The 22,689-nt window shown below is 50.0% G+C and overlaps 1 protein-coding gene across 1 annotated transcript in view; it reads left to right on the top strand.

Moving 5' to 3' along the window:
• The window catches only part of ALDH7A1 (aldehyde dehydrogenase 7 family member A1), a 121,768-nt gene that overhangs the window by 63,907 nt on the left and 35,172 nt on the right, over positions 1–22,689 (top strand). The window contains exons 9-11 of the mRNA XM_030193565.1: positions 14,602–14,699; positions 15,789–15,830; positions 18,726–18,820. Of these exons, the coding sequence (XP_030049425.1) occupies positions 14,602–14,699; positions 15,789–15,830; positions 18,726–18,820 (235 nt within the window). The remainder of the gene's footprint in view (positions 1–14,601; positions 14,700–15,788; positions 15,831–18,725; positions 18,821–22,689) is intronic.

Below are 22,689 nucleotides of genomic sequence, written 5' to 3'. Positions count from 1 at the left end.
TCGCGCGTCCAATTTATTTGAGCGTGTTTTTTTCCTTCGGGAAAGTTTTCTCTTAGTCGGGAAGTGCTCCGGAAACCCCCTGCCGGGTTTCGTGTAAATCCTCCCCGTACTTCCAGCTTTTTGCTCCGGTAAGTTTTCTTTCGTCGTCGGGGTAGGCCTCTTTTTGGCCTCGGTCGAGATTTTTCTCCCTCTAAATTTTGGTGCTTCAATTTTCGCCATTTCGGCTTTTGATTTCGCCGGCGTGATTTTTCCGCCCATGACATCGAAGCCTTCCAGCGGCTTCAAGAAGTGCACCCAGTGCGCCCGGGTTATCTCGCTCACTGATCGACACTCGTCGTGTCTTCAGTGTCTGGGGGCCGAGCACCGCCCTCAGAACTGCAGTCTGTGTTCCCTGCTTCAAAGGCGGACTCAGGTAGCGAGACTAGCCCAGTGGAACGTGTTGTTCTCGGGCTCTTCGTCGGCATCGGCACCGGGATCTTCGAGTGCATCGACGTCGTCAGCGTCCAGACCATCTTCCTCGGCCGCCCCTGCATCGAGTGCATCGAGGCATCGGGCCTCTGCATCGGCGCCGAGACATCGGATAGCTGCATCGACGTCGGTGGTACCAGGACCTCGTCTGCTGATGTCGTCGGACGGTGGTGCATCGGGTGGAGTGCAGGTGAGGGCTGTCCATTCCCCTGCTGGTGGCGGTGAGCCCTCGGGTGGGTCTCCGCCTACCCTGAGGGCTCCTGCGGTACAGCCCCCCCGAGATCGACCTTCTTCAGTCTCGGCCCCGAGGAAGCGACGGATGGATTCGACGTCCTCCTCGTCGGTGCCGGGGAGCTCCGGTGACATGCTTCGGAAGAAATCGAAGAAGCATCGACACCGGTCTCCTCCCCGTGTCGGCACCGAGAGCTCTGGGTCGCCGAGGGATTCGGCACCCAGCAGGCATCGGCACCGAGAGGACCGCTCACCCTCTGTTCAAGAGGTGTCGATGCGCTCCGCTCTGGACAGCCCGGAACAGCCTCCACGCCCGGAACAGGTACTGACGTCGACGCCTGCATCGACCTCTCAGCCTTTCTCTGCAGCCACTCTAAACGAGAGCCTCCGGGCCGTTCTCCCAGAGATTCTGGGAGAGCTGTTGCGCCCTACCCCTCCGGTACCGGCGGTGCTTGCGCCTCCGGTACCGTCGAGCGTGGCGCCGGCTGGCCCATCGCCCAGGTTGAGGTCCCCGACGTCGGTACCGCGTGCGGTGCCGACCGCGGCCACCTCCCAGGAAGGCTCCCCGACCACGTCGGCGGAGGGAGCTTCGCCGATGCGGGCAAGGGAGTCTACCTCTCGACGCCCCCATCGTGGACGGGGTTCCACGGAGTCGAGCAGGGCGAGGTTGCAGACACAGGTCCGGGAACTTGTGTCTGACACCGAGGGTGAGGCCTCGTGGGAGGAAGAGGAAGATCCCAGATATTTCTCTGACGAGGAGTCTGAGGGTCTTCCGTCTGATCCCACTCCCTCTCCTGAGAGACAGCTTTCTCCTCCCGAGAGTCTGTCTTTCGCTTCCTTTGTCCGGGAGATGTCTACGGCCATCCCCTTCCCGGTGGTTGTGGAGGACGAGCCCAGGGCTGAAATGTTTGAGCTCCTGGACTATCCTTCTCCACCTAAGGAAGCGTCCACTGTTCCCTTGCACCATGTCCTGAAGAAGACATTGCTTGCGAACTGGACCAAGCCATTAACTAATCCCCACATTCCCAAGAAGATCGAGTCCCAGTACCGGATCCATGGGGACCCAGAGCTGATGCGCACTCAGTTGCCTCATGACTCTGGAGTTGTGGATTTGGCCCTAAAGAAGGCTAAGAGTTCTAGGGAACATGCTTCGGCGCCCCCGGGCAAGGACGCTAGAACCTTAGACTCCTTTGGGAGGAAGGCCTACCATTCCTCTATGCTCGTGTCCAAGATCCAGTCCTACCAGCTCTACACGAGCATACACATGCGGAACAATGTGCGGCAGTTGGCGGGCTTGGTTGATGCTCTTCCCCCTGAGCAAGCCAAGCCTTTTCAGGAGGTGGTCAGGCAGCTGAAGGCGTGCAGAAAATTCCTGGCCAGAGGAGTTTATGACACTTTTGATGTTGCGTCCAGGGCCGCTGCTCAAGGTGTGGTGATGCGCAGGCTCTCATGGCTGCGTGCCGCCGACCTGGAGAATAGACTCCAGCAGCGGATTGCGGACTCGCCTTGCCGTGCGGATAACATTTTTGGCGAAAAAGTCGAACAGGTGGTAGAGTCTCTCCACCAGCGGGACAACGCATTCGACAAGTTCGCCCGCCGGCAGCCTTCAGCTTCTACCTCTACAGGTAGACGATTTTTCGGGGGAAGGAAGACTGTTCCCTATACTTCTGGCAAGCGTAGGTACAATCCTCCTTCCCGACAGCCTGCGGCCCAGGCTAAGCCCCAGCGCGCTCGCTCTCGTCAGCAGCGTGCGACTCAGCAAGGCCCTGCGGCTCCCCAGCAAAAGCAAGGGGCGAGCTTTTGACTGGCTCCAGCAGAGCATAGCCGACATCCAAGTGTCAGTGCCGGGCGACCTGCCTGTCGGAGGGAGGTTGAACGCTTTTCACCAAAGGTGGCCTCTCGTAACCTCCGATCAGTGGGTTCTCCAAATAGTCCGGCAAGGATACACCCTCAATTTGGCCTCAAAACCTCCAAATTGTCCTCCGGGAGCTCAATCCTACAGCTTCCAGCACAAGCAGGTACTTGCAGAGGAACTCTCCGCCCTTCTCAGCGCCAATGCGGTCGAGCCCGTGCCATCCGGGCAAGAAGGGCTGGGATTCTATTCCAGGTACTTCCTTGTGGAAAAGAAAACAGGGGGGATGCGTCCCATCCTAGACCTAAGGGCCCTGAACAAATATCTCGTAAAAGAAAAGTTCAGGATGCTTTCCCTGGGCACCCTTCTCCCCATGATTCAGCAAAACGATTGGCTATGCTCTCTGGACTTGAAGGATGCCTACACACACATCCCGATACTGCCAGCTCACAGACAGTATCTGCGATTTCAGCTGGGCACACGCCACTTCCAGTACTGTGTGCTACCCTTTGGGCTCGCCTCCGCGCCCAGGGTGTTCACAAAGTGCCTAGCTGTGGTAGCAGCGGCGCTTCGCAGGCTGGGGGTGCACGTGTTCCCATATCTCGACGATTGGCTGGTGAAGAACACATCCGAGGCAGGAGCCCTGCAGTCCATGCAGATGACTATTCGCCTCCTGGAGCTTCTGGGGTTTGTGATAAATTACCCAAAGTCCCATCTTCTCCCAGTGCAGAAACTCGAATTCATCGGAGCCCTGCTGGATTCTCGGACGGCTCGTGCCTATCTCCCAGAGACGAGAGCCAACAACTTGTTGTCCCTCGTCTCGCGGGTGCGAGCGTCCCAGCAGATCACAGCTCGGCAGATGTTGAGATTGCTGGGCCACATGGCCTCCACAGTTCATGTGACTCCCATGGCCCGCCTTCACATGAGATCTGCTCAATGGACCCTAGCCTCCCAGTGGTATCAGGCCGCTGGGGGTCTAGAGGACGTGATCCACCTGTCCACGAGTTTTCTCGAATCCCTGTTTTGGTGGACGATTTGCTCCAATTTGACTCTGGGACGTCCCTTCCAAATTCCTCAGCCACAAAAAGTGCTGACCACGGATGCGTCTCTCCTGGGATGGGGAGCTCATGTCGATGGGCTTCACACCCAAGGAAGTTGGTCCCTCCAAGAACGCGATCTACAGATCAATCTTCTGGAGTTGCGAGCGATCTGGAACGCTCTGAAGGCTTTCAGAGATCGGCTGTCCCACCAAATTATCCAAATTCAGACAGACAATCAGGTTGCCATGTACTATGTCAACAAGCAGGGGGGCACCGGATCTCGCCCCCTGTGTCAGGAAGCCGTCAGCATGTGGCTCTGGGCTCGCCGTCAGGGCATGGTGCTCCAAGCCACATATCTGGCAGGCGTAAACAACAGTCTGGCCGACAGGTTGAGCAGGATTATGCAACCTCACGAGTGGTCGCTCAATTCCCGTGTGGTGCGTCAGATCTTCCAGGCGTGGGGCACCCCCCTGGTGGATCTCTTCGCATCTCAAGTGAACCACAAGGTCCCTCAGTTCTGTTCCAGGCTTCAGGCCCACGGCAGACTGGCGTCGGATGCCTTCCTCCTGGATTGGGGGGAAGGTCTGCTGTATGCTTATCCTCCCATACCTCTGGTGGGGAAGACTTTGTTGAAACTCAAGCAAGACCGAGGCACCATGATTCTGATTGCTCCCTTTTGGCCGCGTCAGATCTGGTTCCCTCTTCTTCTGGAGTTATCCTCCGAAGAACCGTGGAGATTGGAGTGTTTTCCGACCCTCATCTCGCAGGACGACGGGGCTCTTCTGCATCCCAACCTCCAGTCCCTGGCTCTCACGGCCTGGATGTTGAGGGCGTAGACTTTGCCTCTTTGGGTCTGCCAGAGGGTGTCTCCCGCATCTTGCTTGCTTCCAGGAAAGACTCCACTAAGAGAAGTTACTTCTTTCATTGGAGGAGGTTTGCCGTCTGGTGTGACAGCAAGGCCCTAGATCCTCGCTCTTGTCCTACACAGACCCTGCTTGAATACCTTCTGCACTTGTCTGAGTCTGGTCTGAAGACCAACTCCGTAAGGGTTCACCTTAGTGCAATCAGTGCATACCATTACCAAGTGGAAGGTAAGCCGATCTCAGGACAGCCTTTAGTTGTTCGCTTCATGAGAGGTTTGCTTTTGTCAAAGCCCCCTGTCAAGCCTCCTACAGTGTCATGGGATCTCAATGTCGTTCTCACCCAGCTGATGAAACCTCCTTTTGAGCCACTGAATTCCTGCCATCCGAAGTACTTGACCTGGAAGGTCATTTTCTTGGTGGCAGTTACTTCGGCTCGTAGAGTCAGTGAGCTTCAGGCCCTGGTAGCCCAGGCCCCTTACACCAAATTTCATCACAACAGAGTAGTCCTCCGCACTCACCCTAAGTTTCTGCCAAAGGTCGTGTCGGAGTTCCATCTGAACCAGTCAATTGTCTTGCCAACATTCTTTCCCCGTCCTCATTCCTGCCCTGCTGAACGTCAGCTGCACACATTGGACTGCAAGAGAGCATTGGCCTTCTACCTGGAGCGGACACAGCCCACCAGACAGTCCGCCCAATTGTTTGTTTCATTTGATCCCAATAGGAGGGGAGTGGCTGTAGGGAAACGCACCATATCCAATTGGCTAGCAGATTGCATTTCCTTCACTTACGCCCAGGCGGGGCTGGCTCTTGAGGGTCATGTCACGGCTCATAATGTTAGAGCCATGGCTGCGTCGGTAGCCCACTTGAAGTCAGCCTCCATTGAAGAAATTTGCAAAGCTGCGACGTGGTCATCTGTCCACACATTCACATCTCATTACTGCCTGCAGCAGGATACCCGACGCGACAGTCGGTTCGGGCAGTCAGTTCTTCAGAACCTGTTTGGGCTTTAGGATCCAACTCCACCCCCCGAGGGCCCTGTTTGTTCTGTTCCAGGCTACACTCTCAGTTAGTTGGTAAATTTTTTAGGTCAATCTCAGTTATGTCCTCGCCGTTGCGAGGCCCAATTGACCAATGTTGTTGTTTTGAGTGAGCCTGGGGGCTAGGGATACCCCATCAGTGAGAACAAGCAGCCTGCTTGTCCTCGGAGAAAGCGAATGCTACATACCTGTAGAAGGTATTCTCCGAGGACAGCAGGCTGATTGTTCTCACAAACCCGCCCGCCTCCCCTTTGGAGTTGAGTCTTCCCTTGAAGTGTATTGTCTTGCTACATACTGGACTGGCCGGCTCGAGCCGGTTTCGGGCGGGAAGACGGCCGCGCATGCGCGGTGCGCGCGGGCGCGCGAGGGCTAGCAAAGGACTTTGCTAGTGAAGTTTCCGATTGGAGGGGCTGCCGTGGACGTCACCCATCAGTGAGAACAATCAGCCTGCTGTCCTCGGAGAATACCTTCTACAGGTATGTAGCATTCGCTTTATAATTGATCTATATTTCAGTTACCTGTTATTGTTTGCGGATTGCACTTTTCCTGTTTCACTGTTCAAGTTCTGACAATAAACCTGATTAGTTTGTTGACTCTGCCAGTCTGGACTGATAAAGAATCCTGGTGGTTTGAGTGCTTTCTGGGAATTGTGGATCCACTTGTAGTGTGGCCTCCAATAACCTAGAAATCAATGGGGATAATTTGAGAGCGGGAGACTCGCCTAGAGGTGGTTGAGAACCAGTTGGTGAGAGGAGGGTGCTAGTATAGAGCTCAAGTGGCAGGTGCAGGCAGACCTGAGTTGTGCTGGGGATAGACCCTCTAAGTGGCTGTGGGCGGGCGGCTAGGCGTTTCATAACACCTAAAATCCGAAGCTGGCAGAGGCAGCAACGTAAACAGACTGCCTCCTTGAAAATCCATTCTTGTTCCTTGTAATTTAACAGACGCTTTGAATTACCTCCTTCCCACTCAATTATGATATCATCTATAACTCGTCAATGAAGATCAGCTATGGAATGCTTGTTCCCTGTGGGTCCTGTCAGTGGTGTTCGCTAGCCCTCAGGCCCGCAGTAGAAGGATGAGTGTTCAGGTCTTACCATACAAGCCAAGAGAAAAACCACATGCAACAGCGTTAATGTAGTTTCTCCGAGGACAAGCAGGCTGCTTGTTCTCACTGATGGGTGACGTCCACGGCAGCCCCTCCAATCGGAAACTTCACTAGCAAAGTCCTTTGCTAGCCCTCGCGCGCCCGCGCGCACCGCGCATGCGCGGCCGTCTTCCCGCCCGAAACCGGCTCGAGCCGGCCAGTCTTCTTTTGTCCGCACTCGGTACGGTCGTGTTTTCGCCGTGTCGAGCCCCGGAAAGTCGACCTCACGCGTCCAAATTATTTTTGAGCGTGTTTTTTCCTTCGGGAAAGCTTTGTTTAAGTCGGGAAGTGCTCCGGAAACCCTCCGCTGGGTTTCGTGTCAATCCTCCCCGTACTTCCAGCTTTTTGCCCCGGTAAGTTTTCTTTCGTCGTCGGGGTAGGCCTCTTTTCGGCCTCGGTCGAGATTTTTTCTCCCTCTAAATTTTGGTGCTTCCAATTTCGCCATTTCGGCTTTTGATTTCGCCGGCGTGATTTTTCCGCCCATGACATCGAAGCCTTCCAGCGGCTTCAAGAAGTGCACCCAGTGCGCCCGGGTTATCTCGCTCACTGATCGACACTCGTCGTGTCTTCAGTGTCTGGGGGCCGAGCACCGCCCTCAGAACTGCAGTCTGTGTTCCCTGCTTCAAAGGCGGACTCAGGTAGCGAGACTAGCCCAGTGGAACGTGTTGTTCTCGGGCTCTTCGTCGGCATCGGCACCGGGATCTTCGAGTGCATCGACGTCGTCAGCGTCCAGACCATCTTCCTCGGCCGCCCCTGCATCGAGTGCATCGAGGCATCGGGCCTCTGCATCGGCGCCGAGACATCGGATAGCTGCATCGACGTCGGTGGTACCAGGACCTCGTCTGCTGATGTCGTCGGACGGTGGTGCATCAGGTGGAGTGCAGGTGAGGGCTGTCCATTCCCCTGCTGGTGGCGGTGAGCCTTCGGGTGGGTCTCCTCCTACCCTGAGGGCTCCTGCGGTACAGCCCCCCCGAGATCGACCTTCTTCGGTCTCGGCCCCGAGGAAGCGACGGATGGATTCGACGTCCTCCTCGTCGGTGCCGGGGAGCTCCGGTGACATGCTTCGGAAGAAATCGAAGAAGCATCGACACCGGTCTCCTCCCCGTGTCGGCACCGAGAGCTCTGGGTCGCCGAGGGAGTCGGCACCCAGCAGGCATCGGCACCGAGAGGACCGCTCACCCTCTGTTCAGGAGGTGTCGATGCGCTCCGCTCTGGACAGCCCGGAACAGCCTCCACGCCCGGAACAGGTACTGACGTCGACGCCTGCATCGACCTCCATGCCTTTCTCTGCAGCCGCTCTGAACGAGAGCCTCCGGGCCGTTCTCCCAGAGATTCTGGGGGAGCTGTTGCGCCCTACCCCTCCGGTACCGGCGGTGCTTGCGCCTCCGGTACCGTCGAGCGTGGCGCCGGCTGGCCCATCGCCCGGGGTGAGGTCCCCGCCGTCGGTACTGCGTGCGGTGCCGACTGCGGCCACCTCCCAGGAGGGCTCCCCGACTACGTCGGCGGAGGGAGCTTCGCCGATGCGGGCGAGGGAGTCTACCTCTCGACGCCCCCATCGTGGACGTGGCTCCACAGAGTCGAGCCGGGCGCGGTTGCAGACGCAGGTCCGTGAACTTGTGTCTGACACCGAGGGTGAGGCCTCGTGGGAAGAAGAAGAAGATCCCAGATATTTCTCTGACGAGGAGTCTGAGGGTCTTCCTTCTGATCCCACTCCCTCTCCTGAAAGACAGCTTTCTCCTCCCGAGAGTCTGTCTTTTGCTTCCTTTGTCCGGGAGATGTCTACGGCCATCCCCTTCCCGGTGGTTGTGGAGGACGAGCCCAGGGCTGAAATGTTTGAGCTCCTGGACTATCCTTCTCCACCTAAGGAAGCGTCCACGGTTCCCTTGCATCATGTCCTAAAAAAGATATTGCTTGCGAACTGGACGAAACCGCTAACTAATCCCCACATCCCCAAAAAGATCGAGTCCCAGTACCGGATCCATGGGGACCCAGAGCTGATGCGCACCCAGTTGCCTCACGACTCTGGAGTTGTGGATCTGGCCCTAAAGAAGGCTAAGAGCTCTAGAGTGCATGCTTCGGCGCCCCCGGGCAAAGACTCTAGAACCTTAGACTCCTTTGGGAGGAAGGCCTACCATTCCTCTATGCTCGTGGCCAAAATTCAGTCTTACCAGCTCTACACGAGCATACACATGCGGAATAATGTGCGGCAGTTGGCGGGCTTGGTTGATGCTCTTCCCCCTGAGCAAGCCAAGCCTTTTCAGGAGGTGGTCAGGCAGCTGAAGGCGTGCAGAAAATTCCTGGCCAGAGGAGTTTATGACACTTTTGATGTTGCGTCCAGGGCCGCTGCTCAAGGTGTGGTGATGCGCAGGCTCTCATGGCTGCGTGCCGCCGACCTGGAGAATAGACTCCAGCAGCGGATTGCGGACTCGCCTTGCCGTGCGGATAACATTTTTGGCGAAAAAGTCGAACAGGTGGTAGAGTCTCTCCACCAGCGGGACACCGCATTCGACAAGTTCGCCCGCCGGCAGCCTTCAGCCTCTACCTCTACAGGTAGACGATTTTTCGGGGGAAGGAAGACTGTTCCCTATACTTCTGGCAAGCGTAGGTACAATCCTCCTTCCCGACAGCCTGCGGCTCAGGCTAAGCCCCAGCGCGCTCGCTCTCGTCAGCAGCGTGCGCCTCAGCAAGGCCCCGCGGCTCCCCAGCAAAAGCAAGGGGCGAGCTTTTGACTGGCTCCAGCAGAGCATAGCCGACATCCAAGTGTCAGTGCCGGACGACCTGCCAGTCGGAGGGAGGTTGAAAGCTTTTCACCAAAGGTGGCCTCTCATAACCTCCGATCAGTGGGTTCTCCAAATAGTCCGGCAAGGATACACCCTCAATTTGGCCTCCAAACCTCCAAATTGTCCACCGGGAGCTCAGTCCTACAGCTTCCAGCACAAGCAGGTACTTGCAGAGGAACTCTCCGCCCTTCTCAGCGCCAATGCGGTCGAGCCCGTGCCATCCGGGCAAGAAGGGCTGGGATTCTATTCCAGGTACTTCCTTGTGGAAAAGAAAACAGGGGGGATGCGTCCCATCCTAGACCTAAGGGCCCTGAACAAATATCTCGTAAAAGAACAGTTCAGGATGCTTTCCCTGGGCACCCTTCTCCCCATGATTCAGCAAAACGATTGGCTATGCTCTCTGGACTTGAAGGATGCCTACACACACATCCCGATACTGCCAGCTCACAGACAGTATCTGCGATTTCAGCTGGGCACACGCCACTTCCAGTACTGTGTGCTACCCTTTGGGCTCGCCTCTGCGCCCAGGGTGTTCACAAAGTGCCTAGCTGTGGTAGCAGCGGCGCTTCGCAGGCTGGGGGTGCACGTGTTCCCATATCTCGACGATTGGCTGGTGAAGAACACATCCGAGGCAGGAGCCCTGCAGTCCATGCAGATGACTATTCGCCTCCTGGAGCTACTGGGGTTTGTGATAAATTACCCAAAGTCCCATCTTCTCCCAGTGCAGAAACTCGAATTCATCGGAGCCCTGCTGGATTCTCGGACGGCTCGTGCCTATCTCCCAGAGACGAGGGCCAACAACCTGTTGTCCCTCGTCTCACGGGTGCGAGCGTCCCAGCAGATCACAGCTCGGCAGATGTTGAGATTGCTGGGCCATATGGCTTCCACAGTTCATGTGACTCCCATGGCCCGCCTTCACATGAGATCTGCTCAATGGACCCTAGCCTCCCAGTGGTATCAGGCCGCTGGGGGTCTAGAGGACGTGATCCACCTGTCCACGAGTTTTCTCGAATCCCTGTTGTGGTGGACGATTTGCTCCAATTTGACTCTGGGACGTCCCTTCCAAATTCCTCAGCCACAAAAAGTGCTGACCACGGATGCGTCTCTCCTGGGATGGGGAGCTCATGTCGATGGGCTTCACACCCAAGGAAGGTGGTCCCTCCAAGAACGCGATCTACAGATCAATCTTCTGGAGTTGCGAGCGATCTGGAACGCTCTGAAGGCTTTCAGAGATCGGCTGTCCCACCAAATTATCCAAATTCAGACAGACAACCAGGTTGCCATGTACTATGTCAACAAGCAGGGGGGCACCGGATCTCGCCCCCTGTGTCAGGAAGCCGTCAGCATGTGGCTCTGGGCTCGCCGTCAAGGCATGGTGCTCCAAGCCACATATCTGGCAGGCGTAAACAACAGTCTGGCCGACAGGTTGAGCAGGATTATGCAACCTCACGAGTGGTCGCTCAATTCCCGTGTGGTGCGACAGATCTTCCAGGCGTGGGGCACCCCCCGGTGGATCTCTTCGCATCTCAAGTGAACCACAAGATCCCTCAGTTCTGTTCCAGGCTTCAGGCCCACGGCAGACTGGCGTCGGATGCCTTCCTCCTGGATTGGGGGGAAGGTCTGCTGTATGCTTATCCTCCCATCCCTCTGGTGGGGAAGACTTTGTTGAAACTCAAGCAAGACCGAGGCACCATGATTCTGATTGCTCCTTTTTGGCCGCGTCAGATCTGGTTCCCTCTTCTTCTGGAGTTATCCTCCGAAGAACCGTGGAGATTGGAGTGTTTCCCGACCCTCATCACGCAGGACGAAGGGGCTCTTCTGCATCCCAACCTCCAGTCTCTGGCTCTCACGGCCTGGATGTTGAGGGCGTAGACTTTGCCTCTTTGGGTCTGACGGAGGGTGTCTCCCGCATCTTGCTTGCTTCCAGGAAAGACTCCACTAAGAGAAGTTACTTCTTTCATTGGAGGAGGTTTGCCGTCTGGTGTGACAGCAAGGCCCTAGATCCTCGCTCTTGTCCTACACAGACCCTGCTTGAATACCTTCTGCACTTGTCTGAGTCTGGTCTGAAGACCAACTCTGTAAGGGTTCACCTTAGTGCAATCAGTGCATACCATTACCAAGTGGAAGGTAAGCCGATCTCAGGACAGCCTTTAGTTGTTCGCTTCATGAGAGGTTTGCTTTTGTCAAAGCCCCCTGTCAAGCCTCCTACAGTGTCATGGGATCTCAATGTCGTTCTCACCCAGCTGATGAAACCTCCTTTTGAGCCACTGAATTCCTGCCATCTGAAGTACTTGACCTGGAAGGTCATTTTCTTGGTGGCAGTTACTTCAGCTCGTAGAGTCAGTGAGCTTCAGGCCCTGGTAGCCCAGGCCCCTTACACCAAATTTCATCATAACAGAGTAGTCCTCCGCACTCACCCTAAGTTCTTGCCAAAGGTCGTGTCGGAGTTCCATCTGAACCAGTCAATTGTCTTGCCAACATTCTTTCCCCGTCCTCATTCCTGCCCTGCTGAACGTCAGCTGCACACATTGGACTGCAAGAGAGCATTGGCCTTCTACCTGGAGCGGACACAGCCCCACAGACAGTCCGCCCAATTGTTTGTTTCTTTTGATCCCAATAGGAGGGGAGTGGCTGTAGGGAAACGCACCATATCCAATTGGCTAGCAGATTGCATTTCCTTCACTTACGCCCAGGCGGGGCTGGCTCTTGAGGGTCATGTCACGGCTCATAATGTTAGAGCCATGGCTGCGTCGGTAGCCCACTTGAAGTCAGCCTCCATTGAAGAAATTTGCAAAGCTGCGACGTGGTCATCTGTCCACACATTCACATCTCATTACTGCCTGCAGCAGGATACCCGACGCGACAGTCGGTTCGGGCAGTCAGTTCTTCAGAACCTGTTTGGGCTTTAGGATCCAACTCCACCCCCCGAGGGCCCTGTTTGTTCTGTTCCAGGCTACACTCTCAGTTAGTTGGTAAATTTTTTAGGTCAATCTCAGTTATGTCCTCGCCGTTGCGAGGCCCAATTGACCAATGTTGTTGTTTTGAGTGAGCCTGGGGGCTAGGGATACCCCATCAGTGAGAACAAGCAGCCTGCTTGTCCTCGGAGAAAGCGAATGCTACATACCTGTAGAAGGTATTCTCCAAGGACAGCAGGCTGATTGTTCTCACAAACCCGCCCGCCTCCCCTTTGGAGTTGTGTCTTCCCTTGAAGTGTATTGTCTTGCTACATACTGGACTGGCCGGCTCGAGCCGGTTTCGGGCGGGAAGACGGCCGCGCATGCGCGGTGCGCGCGGGCGCGCGAGGGCTAGCAAAGGACTTTGCTAGTGAAGTTTCCGATTGGAGGGGCTGCCGTGGACGTCACCCATCAGTGAGAACAATCAGCCTGCTGTCCTCGGAGAATACCTTCTACAGGTATGTAGCATTCGCTATATATAATACAGTGCCCTTGTGGCTTGATTTATGTGGGTCGCAGTAGCAGGCCAATAAAGATACGCCTGAATGAACATAAGTCAAGGATTGTCATCAAAACGGAGCAAGCCCCGTTGGTTTCTCACTGGCTAGGGAACAAGATGAGAACAGAATAAATTCCCAACTCTGAGTTGGAAATAACAAAAGTGCAAGATGAAATATTTGGCTAAATTATTCAGTTAAATAAAACACCTTCAAAGTTTCTGTAATGCTATATTGGCTTGTACTAACAGGAGGAAAGAAAAGTGAGAGATCAAGAGGCACTGAAGAGACCACAGAGAACCCAGCCTTACACAACACCATAGTAAGAAGAAAAGTTTTTACCTGGTACCAGATGGTAACTGGTATCCCTGGGCAATCCGAAACAGTCCAATACAAAGCCTCCAGATTCCCATCCACTAACACTTGTAGAGAGTTAAATAACCAGACCCCATGGCATTATAAGAAAGTGTTCATTATGTCTGTGCTGAGAGACGGGGATTCAGGAATCAGATGCTCTTGTCTGAATTACAAAGAATTGTGCTGCACCTTATATAGTTTTACAAAATTGTAATTTCCATAAGTACAACCCAGGATAATACATACGTGGCTTGTTAGTGCATATATGTAATGCTGATTAGTAGCATAACACTTGCTAATCTTGATACTCACTAATGAGTGGTACCCTTTATCACTACCTATTTTGGCAGAGGACACATAAAATAATAACAAGCTAGTCATTAGTGGTTAACAGAACTCGGTCAGGAGGTAAGTTGAAGAGGCCACTGTCTGAACTTTCATGTCCAAAACCATTTTCCATTTTGTACCTGTATGATAGGGCTGTACTGTGTGCTGGGTATTTTACATAAGACACATCCCTTCCTTACATGACCTTACATGTCCTTCAGTAAGGAACACTGAATGCTTCTACCATACTCCCCCATTTCTTCACTGACTGTACAATTCATAAATAGCAGGAAACATAGGCCTATGATTTCCTTCAATAGTAACAATAAATAAAGCTGCAAAATTTCACCTTGAAATTCCAAGTGGTTGCTGAGAAAGCAGCAACATACTCTAGGGGGTTACTTCTTTTTTTTTTTTTTTTTCTTTTTGCCTTGCCCTGTATATGGGACTCAGAATAAATAGGAAAAATATGCTGCAGGCTCCCTGGGCCCAACATCTGCAATAGCCCCCCCTTTATTTTGGTAAATTGCCCCAAGTTGATTCGAAAGGTATGGTATAAAATTTGATGAATGAATCTATAAATTAGTGGGATCTGTTCCCAGTCCAGGGAGGGTGGTTTCTGTGGTGTTGAGGTGGGAGCAATGTCACCAGAGGAAAAGGAGTATGAAAAGAGGCCTCATAGAGCAGTGATTGTCCACCCTTTCCAAGAGGTACACCTAAATTGGGGTTTCTATTATAGTCAGAAGAGGTCTTTTACTAAAGATTAGCTTGAGTTATCTGCAGCAGGGCCCATTTTATTCCTATGGGCTCTGCTGCAGATAACGAGCTAATCTTTAGTAAAAGAACACCAGGTAGATTTGCATTAGTTGGCAGCCCAGTATGCACAGTTACATATCATGCATATTTCATTCTGCACATCCCAAAAATCCAAGCTGTTGGAAACTGCTGCCATAGAATAGGATAAAGAGTTGGAAATAAATGCAAACTAGTTTTGATAGTGTGTCCATCTTTGGTAGAGTGAGTGTGGTTTATTCTGCTTTTCAATCTACAGCACAGCCATGGCGAAAGATGAGCGGGTAGACTTGTTATCCTTCACAGGAAGCACGCAGGTGGGAAAGCAGGTGGCACTAATGGTCCAAGAAAGATTTGGTAAGTGTGTGAACGTTGGGTGCATTATAAACATTCAGTTACTTGGTTAAGATTTTATGACTTTCTGGAGGTCTAGGCCCTAGAAAATCATGATTTCCGTTTCTTGCAGTAGTTATAGATTGACATAATGTTGTGTTTGTTGGGTCCTTTGGTGAACTGGAAGGCTTTGATATAATGACCTTTTGCTTGATTCCATCAGCCATTACTCTTATTTCAATCATGGCAAGCATTTGCCTAATGTTGCCGCAAACTTGATGTTTTCATAGAACTTACTGCTCCGAGCAGGACTAGTGCTGCCATGTTCCAGGTCCCAGTAGATACTGAAGCTTTTGATCTATGATAAAAGTAGTTCATATTTACTAAGTAAATTTCTTGTGTAGTCAGAATAAAATATAATTACACATTTTGGTTCCAAGGAGGACAGTCATTACATGGAAATAATACCGAATGAGATGGGTCCAGGAAACATAAATGCACAAAAATATTGCATGCTAAAGAGGAATGTGCTCTCTGCTCCCCTCCCCCCCCCTTAAAAAAAAGTATGAAATCAAAACGTTGAGTGGCTTGTGTAGCTTGGCTTTTGAGCAAGAATAATTCCAGTGGTAGCTTGTACAAATCAAACCCATTTAGAGATACTGCTGCCTCTGAATGAGACCCTTGGGGGAGGGGGAGGAGTGGTATTGTTAAAGAGATTCTCCAAAGATAAACAAGAATTTAGCTATAGAGAGAATTTCTTGCAAAATTGCTCATTCTCTGGGGAAAAGGGGTGGTACCAAGGCCGGGCCTGGGCAAGGTCATCACGGTCAATTACAGATGGGGAGTTTGCACCTCCAGACTGGGTTCCTGCCCGGTAAGAAATTATCAAAGGGAAACTATATAGGGAGTTTGATTTTGAAAATCATCTTGCAGGCTCACAGCCAAATGAAAATTTATCAGCAACATTAGTTAGGGAAAAAAGGTCTAATACTTGAACTATTTTACTGGTTGGAGTTGCTAGAGATGGTGTTCTTCCTCTTCATATTTATTGTATCATAGAGCTTTTTTTTTAAATGTGTTCTCTGTTTTTCTTTTTTTTTTTTTCCTTTTCAGGACGAAAGTTGTTGGAACTTGGTGGCAACAATGCTATTATTGGTAATGGATCAATTGAACTTCTACAGCTTTGTTTAAAACAATCTGTCTTCTCTGATCTGTTTGTTAGGACTGTGTGGAGCAGTATTTGGTATTTTGCCATACAGGAAGCCGTCTTCCAGCTCTTTCCTCCATTTGTGCTTCTGTATTGACAGGGGTTATGCCTATTGTTCTGAAGCTGGAGGGAGGGATGGAACTGAGGGGGGCAACGCTGGAGGGAGGGCTGGGGCTGAAGGGAACAGAGGCAGTGTTGGAGGAAGGGAGGGAGGGCTGGAGCTGAAGGGGACAGAGGCATTGCTGGAGGGGAGGGAAGGAAGGGAGATGAGATGCTGCATGCAGATGGTATATGGATACAGAGGAGATAATGCCAGACATGGGAGGGGGTATATGGACACAGAGAGACAATGCTAGACATGGGGGAGAATAGGAACAGAGAAGGGAGATGCTGGACTGAGAGGCATAGGGACACAGAGGAGTGATGGCTAGGCACAGGTGGAGGGGATAGGAACATAGAGTGGTGATGATGAATGTGGGGAGATGGTCACAGGGGAGATGCTGAACAGGGAAGTGTAGGGGACAAAGAGAAGAGATGCTGAACATGGGGAAAGATAGATACACAGACATGGAAGATGGATAGTGTGTATGGAGAAAGAAGAAATGTCAAATGGGCAGGAGACCCTGGTGAGTGAGTTGAGAAGGCAGAAGGAAACAGAAACCAGAGCCTGGGACCAACAAGATTTGAAAAATAAAATGACCAGATAATAAAAGGTAGAAAAAACTTATTCTCTGTTTTCTGATTAGAATATGTCAGATTTGAAATGTGTATCTGCCAGAGCTGGTATTAGATGTGGCTAGGGCCCAGGCAGAAATTTCAGAGGGGACCCCAAAGCCCACTACCAGGCCATGCCACCTTCAGCTTTCAGCAGGCTTAGGGCATTCTCTGTCCAGGGGGCAGTTGTTCTAGTTGCACTCCCATAACACCATCCCTGGCATGTATGATGTTTATACTTTGCAAGGTATAGGAGGAAATGCATCTCTTTCTATTCTTTGGTGGGGCTTCTTAGGGTTTTTGGTCAGTTATTGTGTTCTGTGTATGTGTGTGACAGGGGTATTGTGTTAGCATGAATTTTCTATGTAGCATTCTGTAGTAACTTGGCTTGTTCAGTTTTCCCAATAGTTGAAGGGATATTTATGAGGGGGGAGGGAAGACAGGTTTTTTTTTTGGATCCTTGTTCTGTATTGGTTGTGATTTATAAAACAATTGCACAGAATATTGTTTCTTTTTATACTTAAATAAAATGATTTAAATATAAAATCATAACTGTTCAAGGCTTCTGCAGCTGAGATCGGACAGAGCTTGCGGGGTTGGGGACAAACTTTGTCTCTGCGCCATTCTCTAGCCATAATAGTCAATGACACTATTTGATTAAGTGCCATTCAATATAATGTCCCAACCCAGTCAGTGCTGTTTAACTGGGTGGAAGCCTCTCCGATAGCACTGAATATTGACCAATTTATGTACAGGGCTGGAAAAAGGGCCAGGAGTCTAAAAATGGGTACTGTGGGGGTTATTCTCAAAAGCTCGCCTAAAGTTAGGTGCTGGTATGATGCACGCTAAGCACAATTTATATAACAGCAGTTTCATGTGTAATATGCCGTTATAGAATAGTTGCATAAGTCCACAGTTGCACGCCTAACTTTAGCTCAATGGCTGGTGTAAATGCTCACACCTAATGGTTAGTATTCTAGAACCCATATATGTAAGTGCTTGGCATGCCCCAACCTGCCCGTGCCCCTCCCAGGTCCACATGCCCTTGCAGTTATGCATTATAGATTTTGCGCATGCAATTTGTAGAATACCAAGGGCAGTTATGCACATAACTGCCAATTAGTGCCAATTAACACCAATTATAGTCAATTGGTAGCTAATGCCAATTAGCTGCTAATTATATTAAGTTACATACACAACTGGCAGTATTAGTTGCACAAGCAGCTTTGCATGCTAAGTGTACAGTTGTGCTCACAAGTGTATAGAATTAGGGGTTAGTGCCTACTGCGTGAGCGAAGACTTAAGTCCAGAGCAAGGAACCGCCACATAAGAGGAGAGATTAAAGGGATGTAAGGGAGGGGAGAGGTGGGCGATAGGATTGAAGTGGAAAGGGTAATAAATGCAGGAGGGGAGGGGAAGAGGGAAAACAAAGAAAGTCAAAGTGAAAAGAAGAAAAATTGTGGAAAAAATGTGTTCCCCTGAATCATTTTTTGGGTTGGCATTGTTTTTGGACTAAATTTGCATCCCTGGTTCGGTGGCTCATCTTTTGTCTGCTATGTGCAGAAGGTGGGGGAGTGGAGTCCATGGAGTGGATCATGGTTTTTTTTCTTGTTTGCTGTATCCTGCATATAAATACCAAAAACACCGTGCTCACGAGAGCAGATAACACAGTAACAGTAAATGATGGCAGATAAAGACCTGCCCAACAAGACAGCCAGAGCCGTACACACCACACTATTTATGATGAAATGGCATTTTGTAATTTGCCATCATACCAACCACACACAGAAGGTTTAATTTGGTGCAGTCATGACACAGTATATGTTAAAACCAAGACATTAATGTCTTTCTCTCCCCCTTGAGATGTAGAGCACCCTCACTTGTAGCATATAAAGTTAAATACATTCACACAGAGGCAATGAGCTTTCATGTAAACTGGATGCCAAACTCACATGTTTAGTGATCAGACTCCAAAAGATTAGTAAGAAAACAATTTCAGGTAACACATGTTATCTATTCTCTCAATGACTTGGCTTTCCTTTTTGCTTTTTAACCCTTATGTTTAGTAGAAGTGCTCTTTGTGCTGTCACATTTTAATATTTTCTGCTTTGTTGTTTGTGTGTTGAAAGTTTTTGATGACGCAGACCTGAGCCTAGTGACACCATCTGTTCTGTTTGCTGCGGTGGGAACTGCAGGCCAGAGGTGCACAACCGCCCGGCGGCTGGTGAGTATTGGCAGTATGATTTTATATTCTAATTAATTTATTTGTCTTTTCATACGCAAGCGCAGGGTGAGTTGCATTTCAGGTACAGGTATTTCCCTTCTCTAGAGGGCTTACAATCTAAGACATCTGCCTATTATGCCATGTTTTATTTCGACAGAATAGTAACATAGTAGATGACGGCAGAAAAAGACCTGCACGGTCCATCCAGTCTGCCCAACAAGATAAACTCATATGTGCTACTTTTTGTATGGGAACCTGACCCATTGTGTGTTAAAAGAAAAAACAAATACCCAGTAATGAGCTGCATTGCATGTAAATGCATAGAAGACCACTTTCAAGTGCTTGACTGCATGGTAGTGCTGTTTTAATGGTATAGCACCCAGATGGTGGAATGAGCTCCCAAAAGAGCTGAAATTTTGTATTCAACAGTCTTTTCATCATCATTTACAACTTTGCTCTTCTGCCAACTCTCAGGGGGATCGGTTTCATGTTTTAATTTCTTAGGGGCCCCTTGACTAAGCCACTTAAGCGTGCCCAATGTGCGCCAAAATGGAGTTACCGCCCAGCTGGTTTTGTGATAATTTCATTTCTGGTGTGCGCCTGTTACGTGTGGCCAAAAAATAAGTTTTATTTCGGACGCGCGCAGGTCATTACCGCCCGGTTACCACGTGAGACTTTACTGCTAGGTCAATGGCTGGCGGTAATGTCACAGACCCAAAATGGATGCGCAGCAATTTTCATTTTGCTGCACGTCCATTTTCGGCAAAAGTTTAAAAAAGGCCTTTTTTTACAGGCGCGCTGAAAAATGGATCTGCACGCATCCAAAACCTGTGCCTACACTACCGAAGCCATTTTTCAGCACACCTTAGTAAAAGGATCCCTTAATGTGGTATGAGAGCTGAAGATGGTATTAGGGGATGGGGTAGGGATGGTTGTTAGCGGCTGGCTGGTTATGCCCCTCTCTACGCAGCCTAGCATCCTTCTGGCCACGGCCGTCGCATTGTCGCATTGTTTCTTCACCTTCAGATCCTCAGACACCCCAAGGTCTCTCTCCTGAGTCGAGCTTACTAATATCTCCCCTCCTATCTGGTATCTCTCTTTAGGGTTTCTGCACCCCAAGTGCATCACTCTACACTTCTTGGCATTAAATTTTAACTTAACATTTATTACTCATCATGTGCCTTTACATCCAAATTTCCTCAGAACTCACTTCATCTGTCACTCAATTGTACTCACTCCGGAGACTCTCACACCCCTTTCACCAATCATTTAAGTCATAGTAGCTCTACAGATATATATGTTAATCAAACAGAGTATGGCTAATTGCACAGTACAGTGATAAAATAAAATGTCTCTGGACTTGATAAATCTTATCACACATATGTCCATATAATTATTATAATGTTCTTTCCAAACTCTCTGATGACCAATATAAGAATTCCAAAGATTAACTTGATGCTGCTTATCACTGTCCGTTATGCAGATATTTTCAGACTTTAACAAGTTAGTGCATAGCTAGAAAGATACCAAAATCTAGCTTGGTGCTGTGTCGCCCATCTGTTTTGTAGGCTCTATCAGTGTTGGTCTGAGGAGAGAGCCACAATACTCGGCAGGAGAAGGCTACTGAAGAAACCATTCATATTAAAGTGATTCTTCAAATTGCCCTTAATTCGTCCAGGTCCTCAATGCGAGACCGCATTTCGTTTCTTCCTTCATCAGGAGGAACCATACAACAGAATCTACAATAACAATAGAATAAAAAAAACAGACACTTTCTCTTATCTACATATGAATCTCATTTCAATGCATTATATCACCTCCAATATTTATAAATAGCTGCTTACCATCGGGACTTTTTCTCCAAGGCGTGGTCACAAAGCAACCCCCACATACGTTATATCATTTGCTACAACGTAGCGTTTAAATATCCCTACTGGTCCCGCCCACAAAATGACGGAGCTTGGATCATAACCATTCGACCTCTAAGGCCCCTAGGGGACACTGTACCCCACTCAAAGATATAGCATTGTTCTATATTAAACAGACGTAGTATTAAAAGCTAATACTACATGCAACAGCGAGAGGGTGGTATATTGTATTATATGCCCTTGCTTGCTTTATTACAGCGCTGCGTGTGTCCGGTAGCGCTATAGAAATGATAAGTAGTAGTAGTATTCCTTTGGCCATACTAAAAGAAAATTAAAAAGTAGGTTAGCAGAGCCTATTAGTAACTTGAGAAAACAAAAAAAAGAAGCGCCGTTAGTCAACCATTGGTTAAACAAGAACCATAGCATTGATGATCTCAAATGTGTAGTGCTGGTACAAATAGCACCACTCACCAGGGGAGGTGATGTAAGTGCCCGTCTGTTTAATATAGAACAACGCTATATCTTTGAGTATATTTTTGGGTTCCCGCAAGATCGCCTCATCAAGACGACAATACTGCGGCCCTATTGGTCTCCTTTCGGCCTTTAGTTCTATAACCACCGGAGCATGGTCAGACCACGTTTGTGACTCGATATATACCTCTTGTAGAGCCCCAGCTATCGCCCCATCCCCCAGCCATAAGCCTATCCTAGAGTAAGAGTTATGCGTTGACGAGAAGTAAGTGTAGTCCTTCTCTAACGTGTGGGTTACTCACCATAGGTCTCCAATCCCCATCTAGCCATCAGGTTTCCCAAAGCTTTTCTGTCCTTTTTAGCATTGCCCGCTTGCTCTGCCGAATTATCTAGAGATGGATTTACTATAATATTAAAGTCTCCTCCCATCAGCAGACAGCCTTGTGTATGTTGTGTATGTATTACTTGCTCTATTTCCCCTAGAAATGTTCCCTGCCCTTCATTGGGCGCATATATTGTGAGAAAAGTGTAGTGCACATTATAAAGGACTGTTGTTACCAGTAGATAACGCCCTGCCTTATCTGCTATGCTTTTAAGTATTTGCCATGGATGTGCATCTGAAAAGGCTATCAGCACTCCCCTCTTTTTTTTGAGAAAGTGCACTAGTTGCCTGTATTACTGTTGAGTACCTGTTATGAAAGATAATTTTTCATGACATTTTTTTAAATGGGTCTCCTGTAACATGATAACATCAGCCTTTAACCACACCATATCTTTAAACATTCGCTTACGCTTCATTGGGGAATTAAGGCCTTTAATATTCAATGTAACACATTTAAGCATACTGTGACAGTACTTTTCCCCGCTTCAGTCTAGTCAGCCACCACCGGATAACATACCCGCTTCCCCCTCCCCCTCTCCCCCCCTTCCCCTCCCTCCCATAACCATCTAAGACATGCCCAATTACCAATTTTCGACATGTCTTTTGAAGAGGAGGAAGCAATGTCTCCATATCTCTACCAGCCTTCTCTGTTACTCCACAGCCGAGTTGCTTGTCCACTCAGCACTGTTCAAGTCCCCAAGTTCCGCATGTTCCAACTCCCAAAGGGGCCTTTTTTTTTTTTTTTTTTACAATCCTCTCATTGTCCAGCATGGGGTGGTACCTGCTTACTAGATAATTGCCTTCTCAAACGACTCCTGCCATGAGAGACTCTCTGCCATTTCGGCTTATTGCTGTGTACCTTCTCTGCTTGCTCCCGCGTCCGGGTCACCTCATCTTCTGTGGAGTAGCGCAGATATTCCTGGGCCTCCTCTAACAATGTCACTCGTCGCTGCTGGCCCTCTTGGCAGAAGATTAGTGCAAAAGGATATTGCCATTTATATGCTATCCCCTCCTCCCTCAGCTGGGAAGTTAGGGGACGCAGTTCACTTCTCCTTTTAAGTGTTGTTGCTGGTAGATCTTGGTAGATTTCTATGGGGTAGCTGTTCCATGAGATTGGGCTTGCCGCCCTTGCTTTTTTCATTATTGCT

This window comes from Microcaecilia unicolor, chromosome 2 (assembly GCF_901765095.1).
Source record: "Microcaecilia unicolor chromosome 2, aMicUni1.1, whole genome shotgun sequence".
Classification (NCBI taxonomy): Eukaryota; Metazoa; Chordata; class Amphibia; order Gymnophiona; family Siphonopidae; genus Microcaecilia; species Microcaecilia unicolor.
The sequence above is the reverse complement of the archived record's forward strand: the minus strand, read 5'-3'. Positions and strand labels throughout refer to the sequence as shown.